The sequence below is a fragment of the Ranitomeya variabilis genome, chromosome 4 (genome assembly GCF_051348905.1).
Source record: "Ranitomeya variabilis isolate aRanVar5 chromosome 4, aRanVar5.hap1, whole genome shotgun sequence".
Classification (NCBI taxonomy): Eukaryota; Metazoa; Chordata; class Amphibia; order Anura; family Dendrobatidae; genus Ranitomeya; species Ranitomeya variabilis.
The window spans coordinates 168,769,211-168,794,495 of NC_135235.1; the positions used below are offsets into that span (position 1 = coordinate 168,769,211).

General features: G+C 46.2%; 1 protein-coding gene across 1 annotated transcript in view; it reads right to left on the reverse strand.

Moving 5' to 3' along the window:
- Window positions 1-1,762: 1,762 nt before the first annotated feature.
- LOC143770102 (uncharacterized) overlaps window positions 1,763-25,285 on the reverse strand; it is a 66,970-nt gene continuing 43,447 nt past the window's right edge. The window contains exons 8-10 of the mRNA XM_077259366.1: window positions 13,625-13,768; window positions 5,658-5,738; window positions 1,763-2,272 (exon numbers count right to left, since the gene is read on the reverse strand). Coding sequence (XP_077115481.1) covers window positions 1,896-2,272; window positions 5,658-5,738; window positions 13,625-13,768 — 602 coding nt within the window. The 3' untranslated portion in view covers window positions 1,763-1,895. The remainder of the gene's footprint in view (window positions 2,273-5,657; window positions 5,739-13,624; window positions 13,769-25,285) is intronic.

Here is a 25,285-nt window from a genome sequence, read left to right on the forward strand (position 1 = left end):
GGCCAGTGTTATATACTGCGTGGCTGCTATATACTGCGTGGGCTGTGCTATATATTATGTGACCAGTGTTATATACTGCGTTGCCTGTGTTATATACTGCGTGGCTGCTATATACTGCGTGGGCTGTGTTATATAGTATGTGGGCTGTGTTATATACTGCGTGGCCACTGTTATATACTGCGTGGCCTGTATTAATGCAGCGGGTATTCTACAATATGTATCTATGTATGTATATAGCAGCCACATAGTATATAGCACAGGCCACGTAGTATTTATCTGCTATATACTACATGGCTCCTATATACTACGTGGCCTGTGCTATATACTATGTGGCTGCTATATACATACATAAATGCATACATATTCTAGAATACTCGATGCGTTAGAATCAGGCCACCATCTAGTGTAACATAAATGCTTGCAAATCACTGGCAGCACAGGGACATCAGGAAAGCTCAACTCATAGTAAGATAGAAAAAATGAATGCTTAATGTAATCCTCAGCATATGTAAATTACCGACATGTCTGCGTAATCTGTTCTTTGTGGGAAATCATGCATATGTGGACCACATCTCTCCTTCCTTGGGGGTGTAATCACAGCATATAAGGCAGGACTGCTCTCTATGTAGAGGGGTCACCTGAATTGGTCTACATAATTAAAGGTTTAATGTTGCGATAATAAACTATTGCATGGCTATCAAGAACATTTTTGGATACAGAATTAGCATTCCAAATGGTACTGGGTTGGTTTATGGGGTTTTCAGTAAATACAACTAAACTCCTCCAAGGAGAATACACCTCTCTAACAAAGAAAGAGATCTCCACCATATTGTACAGAGATTATTGTAGTGTCTGTTGGCACATATTTTACTCCACAATACAAAGCATTTAGTGAGCATCAAAACATCCCAATCAGTCATACTATACACAAACATATGTAAGGAGGTTGCTTTCCCTGCTCCTTGCCTGGAACCACTTAGCCAGACAGCTGGGTTGTTGGGGGGAAGACTTTCTGCCCTGGACAGAGGGGACAGGTTGACTGCTGGGAAAAGAGAGGGGAGTGGTCAGAAAAGTGCGGGAGAGAGAGCGCGCCAGAGAGGGGACAGCGTGCCAGAGAGAAAGCAGGCTGCAGCGCCGCGCTCCCCATGACAGAGTGCTCCCCGTGAGGGCACTGAGGCTGAGATACCCACCAGAGTGACGGCTGGATGTGAGGGTGTAGATTTGGAAGCCTCCATAATCAGAGACAGTGACTGTGCAGCCCTGGTGACCGCAGTGACAAGCAAAGAATCCCTGGTGACCGCAGTGACAAGCAAAGAATCCCTGAGTGTGATAAGTAACTACCCAGAGTGTGTGTGACAGCGTTACTACAGGGAGACTGTCAGCCTGGTGCATAGAGGCTCTTGCAGAAGCAAGGAGACTGTGCTATTTCCTGGTTTCACTTTCACTTTGCGAAGAACAGATTGCAGAGAGACTTAACCCCGGACCTTCCAGGAGACACAGAAGAGACTTCAGGATCCCAAGCCCTGCTGGTGACTGTATCCACATTGGGAAAAGGACCCTCCAGTCAGGACCTCCCTGGGCTGATAAGTTACAAGAACACTCGTTAACCCTTTGATTCCGCTTAACTGTTTACTGTTTTACTTGACTATTAACCCCGTTTACTCCCTGCGAGGAGAATTTTACCCCTGTTAATAAATCCCCTTCAACAGTTGGTCTGTCTGTTCCGTGGTGACATACGCAACCCTGCACTCTATTACATTTACACACTCTATAAATGTAAAACATCCATTTTACCTAAGCATTTAGCGTTAGTACATCAATAAGAATCAATAGTACAGATTTCAACATCTCTCACATCTCTGGCAATACATGATTCATTCGTCCAACTAAACTTTTTAAAATTCACACACAATCAAGTTTGCAACATCACAAGATCTATCAATCCATTGTCCTTGTTCATTTATTTCCACACAATTTTCTTTTCGGCCTCCATTAGGTTCGTTGGCATTCCAGTTTTTGTAGGAAATTTGGTTGCCGTTAGATGACATGTATTTGCCTTCTTCTTTTTGGTCATTCATGCCAAGAAAAGTTCTTCTACCTTTAGCCTTGACAATCTGTAATATGGCAGCATTTTCAGCAGAGTTGAGTGGCGTGGGCATTGTACCTTGGGCTCCTTGGCAGGCAGCTTTGGCTGTATCGTAATTACCTTCCTTTCCATTTGTGACATATATTTTGTTTCCAGATGTCACCACTCCACTTTGGAAATAGCACACTGTGAAAGAAGGGAAGTTTGAGTTTCCTGTATATGTTTTGTAACACATTACATAAGAACAGTACAGCAGAACAACCAATTTGTCCAGTTTATTTGCAAGTCTATTTTCATGTCAGTTGTGTACATGTTTATGGGGCTACAGAAAACTAGTTATTATTTTAGTTTCAAGACTAGTGTTGAGCGATACCGTCCGATACTTGAAAGTATCGGTATCGGAAAATATCGGCCGATACCGGCAAAGTATCGGATCTAATCCGATACCGATACCCGATACCAATACAAGTCAATGGGACTCAAGTATCGGACGGTATTCCTGATGGTTCCCAGGGTCTGAAGGAGAGGAAACTCTCCTTCAGGCCCTGGGATCCATATTAATGTGTAAAATAAAGAATTAAAATAAAAAATATTGCTATACTCACCTCTCCGATGCAGCCTGGACCTCACCGAGGGAACCGGCAGCGTTGTTTGCTTAAAATGCGCGCGTTTCCTGCCTCCCGCGACGTCACGGCTTCTGATTGGTCGCGTGCCGCCCATGTGGCTGCGACGCGACCAATCACAGCAAGCCGTGACGTAATTTCAGGTCCTGAATGCAGAAATAGGCATTCAGGACCTGAAATTACATCACGGCTTGCTGTGATTGGTCGCGTCGCGGCCACATGGGCGGCACGCAACCAATCACAAGCCGTGACGTAATTTTAAAATGCGCGCGTGTCTTGCCTCCTGTGACGTCACGGCTTGTGATTGGTCGCGTCGCCCATGTGACCGCGACGCGACCAATCACAAGCCGGAACGTAATTTTAAAATCCTGAATACCTAGAATTAAGCTTCCAGGACCTCAAAATTACGTCACGGCTTGCTGTGATTGGTCGCGTCGCGGCCACATGGGCGGCACGCGACCAATCAGAAGCCGTGACGTCGCGGGAGGCAGGAAACGCGCACATTTTAAGCAAACAACGCTGCCGGTTCCCTCGGTGAGGTCCAGGCTGCGTCGGAGAGGTGAGTATAGCAATATGTTTTTTATTTTAATTCTTTATTTTACACATTAATGTTGTATTTTACACATTAATGTTGTTTCGATACCGATACCCGATACCACAAAAGTATCGGATCTCGGTATCGGAATTCCGATACCCGCAAGTATCGGCCGATACCCGATACTTGCGGTATCGGAATGCTCAACACTATTCAAGACAAATTAAGACATAAAGCAGTGGCCAGGTTGTATGTAAATAAAGATATTCAACTTTCTAGAAAAAAAAATGTTTTATTTTCTCGACAGATATTAGTTTAGTGGTCAATGAATAAGAGCACTCTATTTTACATTTATAAGATGCAAACCATTCATACAGTATATTCACACTTTTAACTTGATTGAACAAGACCGATCGACAGCAGAGAATGGTGAAGTCACTAAGAATTGCCCCGGATCCTTGTCCTGGTGCACTAGGTCCATATCCTGAATATTTTTTGGAGAACAAATTATCTGATTTCTGTGTTTTGGGCACAAAATGGGGGATTATTACTGTGTAAAACAAATATGAATATGTAGGTCACAAATTGGGACATTATTACTCTGAGCAGTACACTGAAGGGTGTAATGGGGGTAGTAACAGGATGGGGAGTTTATGTGCAGAGATAAGCATAAAGAAGATCTGAAAAGTGAATGATTATATTTAAAAAAAAGATTTCACAAATGAATCTTTGACTTTACCGAGAACCTATCACTTTGTAAATGCAGTCCAATCTGCAGGCAACATGCCATGGGTGAATAGAAGTGGAGAAGGGCTGTTTGATTGTGTGGGCATGTGCACAGACTCTATCTGTAAGTGGGTCACAGAGACTGGTATACGCCCCCACCCCTTTAAGTACGTCCCGGTTGCTGCATTGTGTAAAAATTAGTTTGTCTGATGATGTATATTGTGCCTTCTAAATGTTTGCTGTACCATAATGTGTTGTACTACTTGTATGGTTCTTTTTCCATAAGAATGTAGGGATAGTGTAGTACAGCTGTTAGCCCACTAGATGGGGTCCATGACACTATCATATTAGAGTATACATAGTTAACATAGGAGGGGTCATGGTGGAAAAAGCAGGAGGGACTTCCTGATAGAGTTAGTTGGGGCCAGGGTGCCCATGCAGCTTGGTTGAGCTGGCTAGCCCCGGGCAACACCGTGACATGCAACGTTCATAAGAATAAGACCCAGCCTTCTAGTATTGGTGGCCCGGACATCATCAGAGGAAGCAGCGGCAACCATGCTAGCAGTGCAGCTTTAGTGGGAACTGCAGTTGCTAGGGAAGATTAAGCAGTACGTGCAGGTCACTCACCATGTGGCAGCTTATTGCGTAGGCTGATGCCCTCAGGACCGATGCAAAAGGGTCATGGAAGATTCCAAACGAAGTAAGCCTGCACAGGGAGGATGCTGAAGAACCAAAAAGGTATGGTCCATCCCGGAAGTGAGCTTAGTGACACAGAGAGAAAGACAGGGACAGAGGAGGAGTTGCCTGGTGTGAAAACTGATGCTGATGTTGGAACAAATATAGATGTGCTCAGTACAAAGATCAGTAAAGCTGTTTATTTGAAAGTTAATTTGGACTGTGGCTCATTTAATGAAAAACCGGACCGATGAAACATCCAGAAACGTACAGTGGGCCCTGACGGTGCAGGTGATGGAGCCACAGGTATGTAGAACTTTGGACAGTGTGTGCATGTGATGGGAGGTGATGCTAATGCAAATTCTCTCAGCCACGACTACTACCCTGGCCCTCCCTCATATATCCATCTAGTTTTGACACTGTGGACATGTGACTGCAACGGTCATGTGTTATTCTGAAGAAGAAGCTAAGTATTAAAAAATGAAAAGTTGGGAGCTGGCAGGGACCCAAGAAATGGTTTTAGAAGAATGGCAGGCAATCCGTAGTTAAGTAAATGTTTTAAATTTACTTGTCCACTATGTTGGACCCAATAAAAATAAAAGAGTCTTTAAGCTTGAAAAACCTCTTTAATCCCTTCACAACATTGGATTTTCTGGTACATCCAATTTTGTGGTGGGTTACTATTTTAAGTGATAAGCGAGAATAATCTTACTTATATTCTTGAATGAGAGAATATACTCCAGTGTGATCAAACCCTGAGGTACATTTACACTAGCCGATCATTATGACGAATGTTCCTAGGAAGCAGGCTTTATAAACAGGCAAATTTATTGTTTGTCAGGTGTAATGATTAGCAGAAAGGTCAACATGTCTGTGAAAATAAGTGGTATTAATCAAGTCTGGCAGGCGTTTGTTTCCACTCCTCTTGAAATACTTTATTCAGATTTGCGGGAGATACTTGTACTACTATTCTGAACACATTTTAGAATTTTAAAGTTAGAAAAATAATTACCTTTTTTGAGAGAAATAATATTTTTCTCTAAAGCAGCTATTTTGTTTTCTAAGTTCACAATTTTTGTTGAGAGAGTGGCATCTGAAATCAAACAGTCATAAAAAATCAGCATAAAACAGTTTTGAATATGTTTGTATCTATATCTTTTCTAGTCAATTATAAAAATGTGTCTTTCAGTTATGTTTACCTCTTCTCTATCTTTGATGTTCATGTACATTTGCTAGCAGGTGGACCTCAACCAGAAGTGTCACTCATTTACAGCACAGGTATAGCACAGGCTCAAGGTCTGAACATTGACCATCAGCAAAGGGTAAAGTGTGCCAATCTAGATAAGAACTAGCTTCAATTTCAGCTGATTATTCCTAGAAAGGACTGCAGCATCAAAGTAGTGAGACAAACACCTCATTTTACTCATCTGTGTCAAGTATTGAAATCACACAGAGTGGATAATTTGTTTGGCAAATAGGAGCCTAACAAGACCCTATGGTCTGCTATAGTAGAACTTTCATCTTGTTCTTCCAGAATTATCGCTGCCAGGCATAATAGATTGTGAAATAGAAATAAAATTATTACATAGCATGATTATCATAGGAAAATTGTCATTTTTTTTTTTTAAAGATCAATATACTTTAAGGGAATCTGCCAACTAGGCTAACTAGTACCTAACTATTCATGGGGCCATTGCTCTCTCCAGTTTGAGGGTATGTGCACACGCTGCGGATTTCGCTGCGGAACCACAGCGTTTCCGCAGCTGCGGGTCCGCAGCGGTTTCCCATGAGTTTACAGTACAATGTAAACCTACGGGAAACGAAATCCGCAGTGCACATGCTGCGGAAAAAAATGTGCGGAAACGCAGCGGTTTATATTCCGCAGCATGTCAATTGTTTGTGCGGATTCCGCTGCGGGTTTCAACCTGCTCCAATAGAAATCTGCAGGTGAAAACCCGCAGAGGAAACCGCAATAGTGGTTTTTCACTGCGGATTTATCAAATCCGCTGCGGAAAATTTCGCAGCGGAATCTGCAGCATGGGCACATACCCTAATGGTCATACTAATCATGTTATTACACCCCTGTGGGCCATGATTTTCAAGAGTGGAATCATCAACAGCTCTTGGCAAATCTTTGTCTCCCTGACAATGCCCACCCCAGTTTCATTGGCGCACTGCACATGGTACATGAAGGACATAGCCAGCTGCAACATTTGCAGAGCTGACATTGCTACTGCTTCCCTGGGCATTCAAGGTGCACTTATGAAGCCAGGATACATGCACTCAACTTCAGTTCACATTGACAAGGAGGCAGAGATTTGTAAAGAGCCATGTTAGGTTTGGCGGATTGCACTAAATAAATTTAATAGAGAAATGCAATCGCAACCCGGGGGACACCGTGCAGAGATGATAAACTGCAGTTAGTGTGAACAATGATGGAACACACAGCGAGCGATTGCTTGCACACACTGAGTTAAATGCCATTCAATGAATAGCACATGAAGCTGTGTCACTCACACACATAAACGGAATAGATGCATCGAAATAGAGCTGTGTCACATGCACAGAGTAATGAAATAGATGTTCTGCTATAGAGCTGTGTCACTGCACACAGTAATGGAATGGATGCTCTGCTATAGCGCTGTGTCACCGCACACAGTAATAGAATAGATGCATCGAAATAGAGCTGTGTCACATGCACACAGTAATGAAATAGATGCTCTGCTATAGAGCTGTGTCACTGCACACAGTAATGGAATAGATACTCTGCTATAGCGCTGTGTCACCGCACACAGTAATGGAATAGATGCTCTGCTATAGAGCTGTGTCACTCGCACACAGTAACGGAATATAAATTATGCTAGATACGATCCCTGTTAACCTCACAGGGGAACGAAGCACGCTCATGGGGTAAGAAGCAATCAGTGGTTACACAGTCAGCAAAAGCACTTAACCAACTCATCTCCGGAGGTGCTGGAATTCTAATGACTAGACGCCAGCTCTCAATTCATACAGACAAACTCCTATCTGGAGAACCGGAATTCTAACGGCTTACCGCTGACCCTGAGCACATGCTGATAAAGACCATACTGATGCAATGTTCCATACAAACATGTAATGAGAATGATACTAGCACGTCTGCGTGCACCTCTGAGAACCTTTTATATTTTTAGTACATGTCCAGTCGGACAGGACCTTGCTTACGGACCAATCCGGAGCAGCTACATCACAAGGATAGCTGATGACCAAACATCAATGAGAAATAAATGGCGCTATAATAATAAATAATAATAATAATAATAATACTGCCACATCATAAGCATGCTCCGTAGGGTGATTTCTGGACTTAGCCTCCAGTGCATCAGTTCGTAGCTGCCTACCACTGGTTACCATAGACTTAGCTGAAGAGCCAGCAGCAACCAGATGAACAGCACGAGCCTGAGCAAGACACTGGGACCGATGTCTTTGCTCAGCAGCACCTGCAGGCCATAGCTGAATGGGAGACCGCTGATGCAGACAAGGCTTGGGATCTACCCTATGCGGTGGGAGAATCTCGCTGCCCAACACACCACTCTTGAAAATCATGTCACTCACATCAAGGGTGTTTTAACATGATTAGTCCAGAAAAACAACACTCCCAAGACTAGTCACCCACCAATTAGCATATCACAGGCCAAGTTATAAAACCTATTTTATGGTGACAGACAATGCAATAAGCCATAAAAAGGGTCTTTATTAAATATATTAATATATATGGTTGATTAAAGACAAGTTCACTTTAATTTATATTTTTTTTCCTGTAAAAAATCCCCTTTTATGACTAAAAAAATGACTTCACATATTGGTACTGCCAAAGATAATCATGTCAATATTTCTTGTTTTACACACTCCATAATACCACCTAAAAGAGAACAGCGGGCAGCATGGTGGCTCAGTGGATAGCATTGCAGCACTGGGGTCCTCAGTTCAAATTCCACCAAGGACAACATCTGCAAGGAGTTTGTATGTGCTCCCACATTTCAAAAACATACAGATAGGGAATTTAGATTGTGAGCCCCATAGGGGACAGCGATGATAATGTGTGCAAACTGTAAAGTGCTGCGGAATATGTTAGCGCTATATAAAAAAAATAAAGATTATTATAGTAGTAAACTGAGCAGTTTACACTGGAAAAAAATAAACTATTACACAGCTGCATTGAATAATATATTTTTATATTATATATACATTATATACACAATGTTTATAGGTCTCTGAAGACGGAACACAAGATAAATATTTTTTTTCAATCATTTTGATTTACAAATGTAGTCAAATATAAGATAGCAAAAAACTGCAAAACTCCCCCAAAAAGGTCGGAACTGCTATTTCATTCTACCTGTTATATATAAATACTGAACGCTTACTTAAGGGGTTAAATGGAGATAATATTCTTTGATATATATGATAAAAAGAGTCTGTCAAAGGCATTGATATCCTGGAGGCTTTAACCTCAAAACTAACAAGCAATGTAAATTTATGGTGTCTAGTAGTGTTGAGCGACTTTTGCTTTTTTAGGATCGAGTCGGGTTTCGTGAAACCCGACTGTCTCGAAAGTCGGATCGTGTGAAATCAGCCAATTATTGTCAAAAGTCGGGGGGCCGACCGAAACACGAAACCCAATGCAAATTTTTTTTTTTTTAGTTATTCTCTCTCTCTCTCTCTCTCTCTCTCTCTCTCTCCCCCTCCGTCCCTGCAAAATTTGTGTTTCACTGTGGGAATCGCTATATCCCAAACGTTAAGATGGCGGTTTTACCCCTTGTGACGCCGTACAAAGCGAGCCGGAACCCATGTCATCACGCTGCACACACTCCTTCATTGGCTGAAAAAATGGCGGGGAAAGCGTCATACGAAACGCCACTTTGGCGCGAAGATCGCCGACCGTGTGGCCGATCCCACGCTGGGGTCGGGTCAGGTTTCAAAAAACCCGACTTTGCCAAAAGTCGGCGACTTTTGAAAATGACCGATCCGTTTCGCTCAACCCTAGTGTCTAGTTCTGAGGATTTTATTTTATCTTGTGCCTTTGTAAATGTATGGTGTAGGATTATATCTCCTACATTCTAGCAGGAGAAGGTGGAGTCTTCAACTGTCAGGGACAGTAAGAAAAAAAATAGTTTTGTATTTTCATATTAACCCCTTTCTGACCTCGGACGGGATAGTACGTCCGAAGTCAGAACCCCCGCTTTGATGCGGGCTCCGGAGAGCCCGCATCAAAGATGGGACATGTCAGCTGTTTTGAACAGCTGACATGTGCCCGCAATAGCGGCGGGTGAAATCGCGATTAACTAGTTAAATGCCGCTGTCAAACGCAGACAGCAGCATTTAACCGGCGCTTTCGGCCATCGGGCTGGAAATGAGCGCATCGCTGACCCTCGTCACATGATCGGCGGTCAGCGATGCTTCTGCATGGTAACCGTAGAGGCCCTGTGGTCGGCGCTCATAGCAAGCCTGCATTTCAGATACGTAGCAGTGATCTGATGATCGCTGCTATGTAGCAGAGCCGATCGAGTTGTGCCAGCTTCTAGCCTCCCATGGAGGCTATTGAAGCATTGCAAAAGTTAAAAAAAAGTTAAAAAAAGTGAAAAAAATAAAAAAATATAAAAGTTTAAATCACCCTCCTTTCGCCCCATTCAAAATAAAACAATAAAAAAAAAATCAAACCTACACATATTTGGTATCGCCGTGTTCAGAATCGCCCGATCTATCAAAAAAAAAACATTAACCTGATCGCTATACAGCGTAGCGAAAAAAAATTTGAAACGCCAGAATTACAGTTTTTTGGTCGCCGCAACATTGCATGAAAATGCAATAACGGGCGATCAAAAGAACGTATCTGCACAAATGTGGTATCAATAAAAACATAAGCTCTGCATGCAAAAAATAAGCCCTCAACTGACCCTAGATCACGAAAAATGGACACACAATGGGTATTGGAAAATGGCGCAATTTTTATTTTTTTTTAGCAAAGTTTGGAATTTTTTTCACCACTTAGATAAAAGAGAACCTAGACATGTTTGGTGTCTATGAACTCGTAATGACCTGGAGAATCATAATGGCAACTCAGTTTTAGCATTTAAAGGATCTAGCAAAACAGCCAAACAAAAAACAAGTGTGGGATTGCACTTTTTTTGCAATTTCACCGCACTTGGAATTTTTTTCCCGTTTTCTAGTACATGACATGATAAAACCAATGATGTTATTCAAAAGTACAACTCGTCCCGCAAAAAATAAGCCCTCACATGGCCATATGGACGGAGAAATAAAAAAGTTATGTCTCTGGGAAGGAGGGGAGCGAAAAACGAACATGGAAAAACGGAAAATCCCAAGGTCGTGAAGGGGTTAAATACTATACATTTTGTTGCATAGGGATAGCAAAAACACCATACAAATTGGATATCTATATAACTTTAATAACCTGAATTCAATCAGCAGGTTATTTAGTATGATAGTATGAAACATGAACTGTAAAAAAATAAGCAAAAAGTAAAAAAAATAAAAAAAAAATGTTTTTTTTTGCATCAAAAAATAACTACTTGACTTGCACATCAATTAATATGTACCCATAAATAGTGCTGAAAATAAAATACTTTATTCCCAATAAAAGGCCTCATACATCCACTTTCATGAAAAAATAAAAAGTTATTATCTCCACTGAAATGTGGGGAGGCAAGAAAGGCAGAAAAAAAAACCAATGGCCATAAAAGGGAATCTGTCAACTGGTTGTTGTTATTTCTTAGAGAAGCATGATATAGAGGCCGAGAGCTTGATCCCAGGGATGTGTCCATAAGGCCGGTTTCACACGTCAGTGGCTCCGGTACGTGAGGTGACAGTTTCCTCCCGTACCGGAGACACTGACACACGTAGACCCATAAAAATCAATGCATCTGTTCAGATGTCATTGATTTTGTGCGGACCGTGTGCGGACCGTGTGCGGACCGTGTCTCCGTGTGCCAAACACGGAGACATGTCAGTGTTCGTGGGAGCGCACGTTTTACATGGACCCAATAGAGTCAATGGGTCCGCGTAAAACACGCACCTCACACGGACATTCTCCGTCTGGGGTCCGTGTGCGTGCAGGAGACAGCGCTACAGTAAGCGCTGTCCCCCCCACATGGTGCTGAAGCCGCGATTCATATGTTCCCTGTAGCAGCGTTTGCTATAGAGAAAATATGAATGATAGTGTTTAAACTAAAGATCCATGTGTCCGCCGCCCTCCCACCCCCTGTGCGCCCCCCCGCTGGTCAGAAAATACTCACCCGGATCCCCCGTCGGCAGTCGCTCCTTCCTGGTCTGGCCGCGGCTTCTCTACTGTATGCGGCCGATTACACTCATGAATATGTGGCTCCACCTCCAATAGGGGCGGAGCCGCCTATTCATGAGTGTAAATGAGCGGCCCCACGTGACCGCATACAGTAGGAGGCGCGGCCAGACCAGGAAGGAGCGACAGCCGACGGGGGACCCGGATAAGTATTTTCTGACCAGCGGGGGGGCGCACAGGGGGTGGGGGGGCGGCGGACACATGGATCTTTATTTTAAACACTATTCTTCATATTTTCCCTGCAGCAAACGTTGCTGCAGGGATGATATGAATCGCAGCTTCAGCACCATGCAGAGTGGGTACCACACGCTCCGTGTGGTACCCACTCGCCATACGGGCGGCACACGTGTGCCGCACGTATGGCCTCCGTGAGTTCCCAGGCACACGGACACGGATAACTCCGGTACCGATTTATTCCGGTACCGGAATTATCTGGACGTGTGGGACAGCCCTAACAGGTTGTGTGTTGCTGTTTCAATTCAATCAATTTAATCAACATGAGATTATCACATCAGTGTCTCAGCCGCTACATCATGCTGCTATTGAACATAACAAAAACCTGCAAAACTTGAGGGAAGAAGTGCAAAATAATCTTATCTCGTGGCAAAAAGGTATATAATGTTAAGAAATCCACTCACTTGACAGGGTTGTGACAGACAGTCAGATCTCCTGTATACAGCATGTGAAGGCTGCTGAAGGATCATCAAAGGGGATTGATGCTTTAGAATGGGGAATCTGGTGATTCAAAATCTGCTCTGCCAAGTATCCAAGTCCGATCATAGACAGTGAAGTCGCATAGTTGTGGTTTATTGTATCAAACACGTTGATACAATAAATCATACCTTTTCGACATCTATGATCGCACCTTTGATACTAGGCAGCATGGATTTTGCATCACCAGATTCCTCATTCAATTGCATAAAAAAACCTGCTAACAGATTCCCTTTAAGGCACTTTGAGAAATGGTAAAGGATTAACAGCATCAGGCTGGAAGCTTAGATTGTGGATTTTGATGACACTTATTCAGCTGTCCCAATCATCTGAAATATACCAATCAGATGAATAATACTAGCTTTCATTTTCAGAAATTTCTGCAACAAAATCCGCAGTGTGTGAATTCAACATTATTTTTGATCCGCATCTAAGACTTCTCCCGTGCTTCCCCCATACTCTGGAACTCTCTACCACAACACATCAGACTCTCGCCTACCATAGAAACCTTCAAAAAGAACCTGAAGACTCACCTCTTCCGACAAGCCTACAGCCTGCAGTGATACTCAACCTACTGAACCGCCGCACAACCAGCTCTACCTTCTCCTAGTGTATCCTCACCCATCCCCTGCAGACTGTGAGCCCTTGTGGGCAGGGTCCTCCCTCCTTATGTACCTGTGTGCCTTGTTTTTTGCTCATGTTTAGTTGTATTTGTCTATATTTGCCCCCTTTTCCCATGTAAAGCGCAATGGAATAACTGGCGTTATAAAAATGTACAATAATAATAATAATAATAATAATAATAAATAATAATTTAATTGTAGTTTGAGAACCTATTTTTTTAGGTACTTTATAGGTTATATACCAAAAACAATTGTGTCCTGTCCTTGACAAAATCAAGTTAATCCTACCTGGATCTCCTTTAGCACCAGCTACTCCTTTGGCACCGGGGATACCTGGAGCTCCCGTTACTCCTTTGGCCCCTGCAATACCAGGAGCACCAGCTGCCCCTGAAGGACCTGGTAGGCCTCTGTCTCCCTTTACTCCTTGAATGCCTTTAAATGCAAATTACACATGAATTTGAATTACATACTCTAAATACAGTTGTTTGATAATTGTACAAAGTAATTTGCCAGGAAGTGTAATTGTAATACACCTTACATTGTCATGTTTGGCACCAAGGTTATGTATAAAAAAATTATATTTTCATCTAAAATCTGCATCACAAAACTGTTACTGTATTGTGGCTAAAAAAACTGCAATAGGTGGTATGTGTGAGACCTGGTCTGGCAGGAGGTATGATATAACCATTAGCTAAAATGTGTCCTGAGATAGAAGTTACACCATGGTACTTCAAGAGCATTAGTGGACCCTTTAGCAGATAAATAGGCACCATGCCTCTCTAGCTACGGTGGACTGAAATTTATGTGTTTCTTTTGTGCCTCGATAATTACATTTGCCTTTCAAATTTACCATACTTCTCCAGAAAGTAGATTAGATTATTTTTCCATAATATCACATGGTGTGTTGGGAAATAGTCCTATTAGATATTTTCCATTGGTGTTTAGGAACCACAAATTATACTTATTTTTTTAGTCCCTTACATATTAGTGGCTAACAAGAGATAATAATTACAACAATCAGCATGTAGTGTCGACAAATATGTGGACAGCCCCAGGAATTATCAGGATCCTATAAAAGACTATGGCAAAAAGTCTGTATTCCCCTTGAGAAAATAGTAAAATAATGTCTAATGGACAAAAAGCGTTTTCAGTATATATGCAGCATATATATAACAATGCATAAGCATTCAAAATAAGGTAGAAAACAAGTGAAAACATGGCTAGAACAGTAACAAAGTGATATATAGGGAAGAGAGCATCCTTCCACAAAGGGCTCACAATCTAGAAGGAAAAGGAAAAAGAGAAAATAGGTGAGGGCAGAACCTGCTCATAGGTTAGTGTACTAGCAGCCAGGTTATTGTAAGTTGTAAGCTTTTCTGAAGAAGTGTGTTAGTAAGTTGTTTTTGAACGTTTTGAAGATAAGGCAGATTCCATGATGGAACAGTGAAAAAGAGTTCTTGTGATGATGAAAGATTTACATGTGTGTAGATGGTGGGAAAGGATGGTAGAGGAGTATGAAATCGACACAATTTCAAAACTATTTTACGTTATTATTAGCATTTTGAATAACATTTTCTGGGCAATCGGTAGTGATTGATGTAACTTGACATATGGGGTGTTTATGATCTGGTGGCTTAGGAGCAACATGGGACGTGCTCTGGAGGAGGTGGTACCTGTACTGACCGCAGTTCCTGAGCTTAACACAACACTAGAAGTAGCCGTGGGATGTTCCTGTCACTCCCTAGACACCTCGTCACAGCCGGAGGACTAACTACCCCTAAAGATAGAAACAGGAAAGCTATCTTACCTCAGAGAAAATCCCCAAAGAATAGGACAGCCCCCCACAAATATTGACTGTGAGTGGAGAGGGAAATGACATACGCAGAATGAAACCAGGATGTAGCAAAGGAGGCCAGTCTAACTAGATAAATAGAACAGGAAAGAATACTGTGCGGTCAGTATTAAAAGCTAGAAAAATCCACCACAGAGTTTACAAAAATCTCCACACCTGACTAAAGGTGTGGAGGGTAAATCTGCTTCCCAGAGCTTCCAGCTTAACTGAATAAATCCATATTGACAAGCTGGACAAGAAAAAAATAGAATGTGCAAAACAATTAAGTCCACAATATGTGGACAACAAAAGAACAAGCAAGGACTTATCTTTGCTGAACTGGTCAGAATATCTGGGAAATCCAAGCAGAGATGTGAATACAAGCAGGAACCATTGACAACTGGCACAGGCTGAAGGATAGAACCAGGCTAAATAGTAGAGCCAGAAAGACAATCAGTGGAAGCAGCTGCTGACTAGTAAATCCAAGGAGCAGCAGTACCACTTAAAACCACCGGAGGGAGCCCAAGAGCAGAACTCGCAAAAATGCTACTTACAACCACCGGAGGGAGCCAAGAGCGGAATTCACAACAGTACCCCTCCCTTGAGGAGGGGTCACCGAACCCTCACCAGAGCCCCCAGGCTGATCAGGACGAGCCAAGTGAAAAGCACGAACCAAATCGGCGGCATGGACATCGGAGGCAACAACCCAAGAATTATCCTCTTGGCCATAACCCTTAGACTTGACAAGATACTGAAGCCTCCGCCTCGAAAAACGAGAATCCAAAATTTTCTCCACCACATATTCCAACTCCCCATCAACCAACACCGGGGCAGGAGGATCAACAGAGGGAACAACGGGCACCACATATCTCCCCAACAAAGATCTATGGAAAACATTATGGATGGCAAAAGAGGTTGGAAGGGCCAAATGAAAAGATACCGGATTGATAATCCCAGAAATCTTATAAGGACCAATAAACCGAGGCTTGAACTTAGGGGAAGAAACCTTCATAGGAACATGACGAGAAGATAACCAGACTAAATCCCCCACCCGAAGCCGGGGACCAACACACCGACGGCGGTTAGCAAAACGTTGAGCCTTTTCCTGAGACAACGTCAAATTGTCTACCACATGAGTCCAAATCTGCTGTAACCTGTCCATTACAGAATCCACACCAGGACAATCAGACGGCTCAACTTGCCCTGAAGAAAAACGAGGATGAAAACCAAAATTACAAAAGAAAGGCAAAACCAAAGTAGCCGAACTAGTCCGATTATTTATGGCAAACTCGGCCAACGGCAAGAAAGCCACCCAATCATCCTGATCAGCAGACACAAAGCATCTCAAATAGGTTTCCAAGGTCTGATTAGTTTGCTCAGTTTGGCCATTTGTCTGAGGATGAAATGCCGAAGAAAATGACAAATCAATACCCATCCTAGCACAAAAGGCCCGCCAAAACCTAGAAACAAACTGGGAACCTCTGTCAGACACAATATTCTCCAGAATGCCATGCAAACGAACCACATGCTGAAAAAACAATGGAACCAAGTCAGAGGAGGAAGGCAATTTAGGCAAAGGTACCAAATGGACTATTTTAGAGAACCGGTCACAAACCACCCAGATAACAGACATCTTCTGGGAAACAGGAAGATCCGAAATAAAATCCATGGAAATATGCGTCCAGGGCCTCTCAGGGACCGGCAAAGGCAAAAGCAACCCACTGGCGCGGGAACAGCAAGTCTTGGCCTGGGCACAAGTCCCACAGGACTGCACAAAAGAACGCACATCCCGCGACAAGGAAGGCCACCAAAAGGACCTAGCAACCAAATCTCTGGTACCAAAAATCCCAGGATGACCAGCCAACACTGAACAATGAACCTCAGAAATTACCTTACTAGTCCATCTGTAGGGGACAGGGACCTGGTGAGCTGTGCAGACGGGTGGAACCATTGTTGCCGGGAGTCGGGGTTCCGGGGGACGGATTTGAGGGGTGCATGGGAAGCCAGGCTCATGTGACAGGAGGCAGAGTGACGCAGGGAGAGGAGAGGATAAAAAGCAAAACGCGCGAAAGCAGGGGCAGAGAAGCGCGGGAAATCTCTGAGGAGAGGAAACTGCAGCGCAGTTGCTGTGAGTGTGCAGGCCGCAGTGAGACTTGCAGGAAGCAGGGGGAAAACATGCAACAGACACTGCGGGCAATTACTGGAGCCCCCAAAAAGAGACGCATTCGTCGTCAGCGACCCCCCAGGCAGAGGGGTAGTGCTGACCAGCTCAGGGACAGTATTACCGCGATCCCTGAGAACACCTTGCCAGAGAGTGCTACAGACTCGCATGGTTTCGTCTCAGCTGTGACTGATACTGATTATTCTCCTAATCCTCCTCAAAAAGACTCTTCTCTGGACTGGGAGGCTGTTACCTCGGATCAACGTCCGCCTGCAGGAGGGAACGCAGCACCGCAAAAGACATTCTGGACTCGACTCTACGCCTGGGCCCGTCGCCAGAAGACACCTCCTTCCTCCGCCATCAGGACTACGGCGTTGTCGGAGCCTCCCCGTCAGGACTACATCGCTGAACCAGCACTGATAAGTGACCGTTGTTGACTTTATCTTAGTAGGGAGTCACTAGTGAGGCGCTGCCGCGTTCTACGGGTGTAGTTCAGGGCGGCCATATAATAATTGGGATTTACTGCGAGATTGTGTTCTTGTATATAAGTTCCCTGCGTGGAAAACGTTTGTTATCTTTTTGGTTGGAAGTTAAAAAGAAAGTTAAAAACGCTATTTGCTTTCTGGCTCCTATTTGTCCCTGCATCCTTCTTTACCTGCGGTCTCTACATTTGGCGTAGTCGGCAGGATGCAGGATCCAAAGAAGGAGCCAGAAGATACGGAGGATGGGGCTGGGCCTAGAGCTTCTCTCTCATTGGGGGCCATGTTAAACAATTTGCCCAAGTTTAATGGGAGCAACATGTTGTTGTGGAGCTGGACTGAGAGGATGAGGGGGCTGTTGAGAATGCATCCTATGACCCCGGCCCTGGAAGCTGAGGTAGCCATTATGGCATTAGACGGAGAGGCCCGAGATTCAGTGATGTTGAGACCCCCCACAGAGCGGAATACTTTTACCGGGGTGTTACATGTGTTAGAGGGGACGCACGGGGATCCCACCGACGTGGGAGAGCTGCGGGCCCGGTTGTTTGGACGGCGACAAAAAGAGGGCGAGACTGTCACTCAGTACATGAATGCTCTGCAAGAGCTAAACATTGCAATCGTGCGGAAAGATGGTATGGGGATGGGACATGTCGACGTGACCCTGCGCGACCAACTGGTGACGGGACTGCGGGATGAGTTGACCAAACAGGCTCTACGTGAACGAGTGCGGGTCGACCCGCGCCTGACTTTCTCCGACATAGGCAATGAGGCCCGCACCCGGGAGCAAGAGAGGGGGGTGACGGTCCTGACAGGAGAGGATCGGGTTATCCAGACCGCTGCACCAGGAGGGGGTGAGCCGTCGTGGGTTCAGGAGATGCGGCAGGAGCTCAAACAAATCCGAGACGAACTGGCCGAAGTAAAAAAAAATGCGCGAAGCCCAAGGGAGCTACCCCGGGGGCAAGGGTCTGGGAGTCCAGCTCGTGGCGCTCGTTCAGGATATTATCCGGTCTCCGGTGCTTGCTATGGTTGCAGGGAGGCAGGACATTTCGCACGGGAGTGCCCCCGGAGAGGGAGGGCCTCGTCACGGCGGGCGTTAAACTAGAGGACTCCGAGCTAAGGGGACGACGCTCGGAGTCAGAATCCCCGCGGATGGGTGGTGAAAGTCCCGAAAATTTGGTTGCCAGCTGCCCCCTGGTTTGGGCAGAGTTTGAAGGGCGGGCTGTACGTTGTCTGGTGGACACCGGATCTCAAGTCACGACTATGCCCGAGGCCTATTTTAGAAAACACTTCCCTGTGTCAGTCAGACCCCAATGGGGCCCCGTAATCCGGTTGCAGGCCGCCAATCAGCTGCCCATCCCAGTGGAAGGGGTCACCTGGATGCAAATATCTTTATGTGGGAAAGACCTGGGCCGCCGGGGGGTTGTGTTGACACGGGGGGATCCCAGCCCACAACATATCGTGACTTTGGGGATGAATGTATTGAAGGACTTTGGCAGTTTGCTGTTAGGGGAGACCACACAAGAGACACTCAATCAGTGGGGGACCAGTACACCTCAAGGCTCCGTGTTCAGACAGTTAGTGAGGGAAGTCCGTGTGCAAGAGACCTTTCAGGAGGGAGACATACTAGGGAAAGTAATCACCTCCCCGACAGCAGAAGTGACGTTTCCCCCAGGACAGACTGTTATATCCCTGCCCATCCGAGCTCGCATCCCTCTGGAAGGAGTGCAAGTGCAGGTTGAGCCCACCTGTACGTCCCCTTTGCCCACAGGACTGCTGGTGGCCCGATCTCTGGCTACTGTTAAAAATGGGGCCGTACCAGTGCGATGTGTGAATGTGGACGAACACGATGTCGTGCTACGGGTCCGAAGTGAGATGGCCAAAGTGTTACGACCGTTAGAAGTGATGCCTCCTCCAGATACTTTACAGTTAAAGGTGGATTCCCCTGATCCCTGGATGGTCAGTGTCCGGTCTACACAGGATCCTGAGCTGATAGCGTTACGAAAAGGTCAAACTATTCTGGAACATATGCGAGCAGAATTACCGGGTCTGGATCCATCACAAGTCTCGCGAGTGCAGCGGCTCCTTGGACACTATGCTGAAGTGTTTGCGCAACATGAAGATGATTTTGGCTGTACCACGGCCATCGAACATGGAATTCCGACCGGAGATACAGTGCCCATCAGGGAGCGGTACAGACAGATTCCCCCGCAGATGTACCAGGAAGTAAAGACGTTGTTAGGCCAGATGCTACAAAAGGGAGTGATCCGCGAGAGTCAGAGCCCGTGGGCTGCCCCGATCGTGCTGGTGCGGAAAAAGGACGGCACGCTCCGGTTCTGTGTGGACTATCGTAAGCTAAATGCATGCACCGTCCGAGACTCTTATCCACTTCCCCGTATCGAGGAGTCTCTCTCCGTGCTGGGTCGGGCCAAATATTTTTCCACCTTAGACCTAGCCAGCGGATACTGGCAGGTCCCGATGACAGAAGCAGATCGTCCTAAGACAGCGTTCATCCTTCCCATGGGACTATTTGAGTTCAATCGAATGCCGTTTGGGCTGGCCAACGCTCCAGGCACCTTCCAACGATTAATGGAGCGGTGTCTGGGGGATTTGAACTTCGAGGCCACTCTCATTTATCTGGATGACATCATCATCTACGCCCCAACATTCGAGGAACATCTGTGCCGACTGGAACAGGTACTAGATCGGTTGCTGAAATACGGGCTTAAGGTGAAGCCCCAGAAGTGTCACTTGTTCCGGGAACAGATCGAGTACCTGGGACATGTGGTGTCCGCCGAAGGAGTCCGGCCATCGCAGGAGAAGATTGCTGCAATCCAGGAGTGGCCCACACCGGAGACCGCTAAAGATGTACGGGCATTCTTGGGCCTCGCTGGGTACTACCGGCGCTTCGTGAAGAATTTTGCTCGCCGTTCTCACAATCTACAAGTCCTGCTGAAAGGAAGCTCCCCCAAGGAACGGGGAAAGAAGATACAATGGCAGGAGCCTCAAGAAGCAGCGTTCCGGGACTTGAAGACAGCTCTCATGGAGCCGCCGGTGTTGGCTTATGCGGACTTTTCGCAACCGTTCATCCTACACACCGACGGCAGCTCTCAGGGATTGGGGGCTGTGTTGTCTCAGGTTCAGGATGGGCGGGAGAGAGTGATCGCCTATGCGAGTCGGTCTCTTCATGACTCTGAGTTGAACCCAGACAATTACAGTTCTTTCAAGGTGGAGCTGCTGGCCGTGGTGTGGGCTATGACGGAGCGGTTCGCTGAGTACCTGGCCGGTTCCGAGGTGCTGATACGCACGGATAACAACCCATTGGCACATCTGGAAAATGCGAAATTGGGTGCCCTAGAACAGCGCTGGGTAGCCCGGATGGCCAAGTACAGATACCGTATCCTTTACAAGCGAGGAGCGGAGAATGTTCATGCTGACGCATTATCTCGTCTGCGGAAAAATCCCCCAAGAACTAACCGAGATGAGGAGCTGGAGGGAGAAGAAATCCCCTACGCCATCGGGGGCGCTGCTCAGACGGCTGTGAGCCGGGAACAGACCGGGAACAGAACGGCTGCAGGACTGTTGGTTCAGAGTCGGGACGAATGGATACGGCTACAACAGGAAGACCAGGAACTAGCTCCATTGCGACAGTGGATAACGAATGGTCTATTGCCCGTGAGAACCCCTGGACAAATTCTCCCATCAGATCTGAACCTTCTTCTGCGGCAGTGGGAGCGCCTAACTCTTCAGGACGGGCTCTTATGCCACTTAACCATGGCTCTGGCAGATTCTGAGCCGACCTGGCAGATGGTCTTACCAGGGCCTGTGGTGGCCGCAGTTGCTAAAGAAGCTCATGAGTCCGGGGCACACTTCGGAGTGAAGAGGACGTTTAAGTGGCTGCAAACTCGGTTCTATCATCCTCGGCTGCTTGCGGAAGTACAAACTGCCTGTAGACAATGTCGACAATGTGAGCTAACCAAGTCACCGGAGGAAAGGGCGCCTGTGCAGAGCATCACGACGTCTGCCCCTTTTGAAGTATTAATGATAGACTACATTACCATTGGAGCAGCGCATCAAGGCTACGAACACTGCCTCGTTATGGTAGATCATTTTTCAAAATTCGCAGTAGTCATCCCTACCCGTGATCAGACAGCTGAGTCGGCGGCGAGCGCTATCTGTAAGAACTTTATTCAAGTTTACGGCTGTCCGAGGCGAATACATTCGGATCAAGGCGCCTGCTTCTTGGGCAAGGTCATGGAAGAGCTGCATCGCCTCTACGGCATTGATAAGTCACGCACCACACCGTATCATCCCCAGGGAAATGGGGCTTGTGAGCGGTTTAACCGGACTTTGCTTCAAATGCTGCGTGCGCTAGAACAAGATCAGAAGGCCCGCTGGCCGGAGTACGTGTCTGACCTAGTGTGGGTCTACAACAATAGAGTTCATCAAGTCACAGGACGCACCCCGTATGAAGTGGTCTTTGGGCGCCCAGGAAAAGGCATGACAGATCTGGAACTGTCTTCGGAGGAAGAAGGCCCCCGAACAGGGATGGCTTCGTGGGTGCGTGATCATCGGCATCGGCTGCAGACCTTACACCGACTGGTACACACTCGAATTCGGGAAGTGGAGCATCGGAGCACCCCTACAGCAAAACCCCCAGAGTTCCGGCCAGGTGATCGAGTACTCGTTCGAGAGCAAAGACCGCAAAACAAGTTAGACCATCGTTGGGAAAAAACACCCTATCGGGTGCTTCGCCGTATAGACCCGCATGGACCTGTATATGAAGTGCAGTCTGAGGCCCTCGGAAGTACAGGTACTCGCATTCTTCATCGCAACATGCTCCGGTTGTGTCGCTCTGTTGACTCGGACACCCCGGAATCCGCAATCAGGGAAGAGCCACCTACGACTGAGTCCCCCAACAACCATTGGTGGGATGAAGAAGATGATGAAGAAGAAGAACGGCGTCAAAATACTCCCCCTATCTCGACTACTACACTACCCCTGACCAGTCACCCTTCCGCTGACGACATTCCCCCAACACCCCCTACACAAGGACCCGAGCCACGACGTTCTGAACGTTCTACTGCCGGTAGACCCCCAACTCGCTACAGTCCTGACTTACACACTAGACAGACCCAAGTGTGGAACAATCCGTCAGGTGGGCGACCTGTCAGTGCGAAGGCCTCGCCCAGGGACTAGCGAGCATACAGGGTGGGGGAATGTAGGGGACAGGGACCTGGTGAGCTGTGCAGACGGGTGGAATCATTGTTGCCGGGAGTCGGGGTTCCGGGGGACGGATTTGAGGGGTGCATGGGAAGCCAGGCTCATGTGACAGGAGGCAGAGTGACGCAGGGAGAGGAGAGGATAAAAAGCAAAACGCGCGAAAGCAGGGGCAGAGAAGCGCGGGAAATCTCTGAGGAGAGGAAACTGCAGCGCAGTTGCTGTGAGTGTGCAGGCCGCAGTGAGACTTGCAGGAAGCAGGGGGAAAACGTGCAACAGACACTGCGGGCAATTACTGGAGCCCCCAAAAAGAGACGCATTCGTCGTCAGCGACCCCCCAGGCAGAGGGGTAGTGCTGACCAGCTCAGGGACAGTATTACCGCGATCCCTGAGAACACCTTGCCAGAGAGTGCTACAGACTCGCATGGTTTCGTCTCAGCTGTGACTGATACTGATTATTCTCCTAATCCTCCTCAAAAAGACTCTTCTCTGGACTGGGAGGCTGTTACCTCGGATCAACGTCCGCCTGCAGGAGGGAACGCAGCACCGCAAAAGACATTCTGGACTCGACTCTACGCCTGGGCCCGTCGCCAGAAGACACCTCCTTCCTCCGCCATCAGGACTACGGCGTTGTCGGAGCCTCCCCGTCAGGACTACATCGCTGAACCAGCACTGATAAGTGACCGTTGTTGACTTTATCTTAGTAGGGAGTCACTAGTGAGGCGCTGCCGCGTTCTACGGGTGTAGTTCAGGGCGGCCATATAATAATTGGGATTTACTGCGAGATTGTGTTCTTGTATATAAGTTCCCTGCGTGGAAAACGTTTGTTATCTTTTTGGTTGGAAGTTAAAAAGAAAGTTAAAAACGCTATTTGCTTTCTGGCTCCTATTTGTCCCTGCATCCTTCTTTACCTGCGGTCTCTACACATCTATCAGGAACAAACAGCTTCCCCACAGGACAGCGGTCAGGTTTATCAGCCTGAAATTCCTGAAGCACCCACCGCAAATCAGGGGAGAAGGCACATAGAATCACCCCTTCTTTAAGAATGCCAACCGGCTCAAGGACTCCAGGAGAATCAGGCAAAAAACTCCTAGAGAGGGCATCAGCCTTAACATTCTTAGATCCCGGAAGATACGAGACCACAAAATCAAAATGGGGGAAAAACAGGGACCATCGAGCCTGTCTAGGGTTCAACCGCTTGGCCGACTCGAGGTAAATCAGATTCTTATGATCGGTCAAGACCACAACGCGGTGCTTGGCTCCCTCAAGCCAATGTCGCCACTCCTCAAATGCCCACTTCATAGCCAACAACTCCAGATTGCCAACGTCATAATTGCGCTCCGCAGGCGAAAACTTTCTGGAAAAAAAGGCACACGGTTTCATCAAAGAACCATCAGAATTCCTCTGAGACAAAACGGCCCCTGCCCCAATCTCAGAAGCGTCAACCTCAACCTGAAAAGGAAGAGAAACATCCGGCTGACGCAACACAGGGGCAGAAGTAAATCGGCGTTTAAGCTCCTGAAAGGCCTCAACAGCCGCAGAGGACCAATTCGTCACATCAGCGCCTTTCTTCGTCAAATCGGTCAGGGGCTTAACCACACTGGAAAAGTTGGCAATGAAACGGCGATAAAAATTAGCAAAGCCCAAAAATTTCTGAAGGCTCTTCACCGATGTGGGTTGAATCCAGTCATGAATGGCTTGGACCTTAACAGGATCCATTTCTATAGACGAGGGAGAAAAAATAAACCCCAAAAAAGAGACCTTCTGAACTCCAAATAGGCACTTAGACCCCTTCACAAATAAAGCATTATCACGAAGGATCTGGAATACCATCCTGACCTGCTTCACATGAGACTCCCAATCATCGGAAAAATCAAAATCATCCAAATACACAATCATGAATTTATCAAGATAAATGCGGAAAATATCATGCATAAAGGACTGAAATACAGAAGGAGCATTAGAAAGCCCGAAAGGCATCACAAGGTATTCAAAATGGCCTTCGGGCGTATTAAATGCAGTTTTCCATTCGTCACCCTGATTAATACGAACAAGATTATATGCCCCTCGAAGGTCAATCTTAGTAAACCAACTAGCCCCCTTAATCCGAGCAAACAAATCAGAAAGCAAAGGTAAAGGGTATTGGAATTTGACCGTGATCCTATTAAGAAGGCGATAATCAATGCAGGGTCTCAAGGAGCCATCCTTCTTGGCAACAAAAAAGAACCCCGCTCCCAATGGTGATAAAGACGGCCGAATAT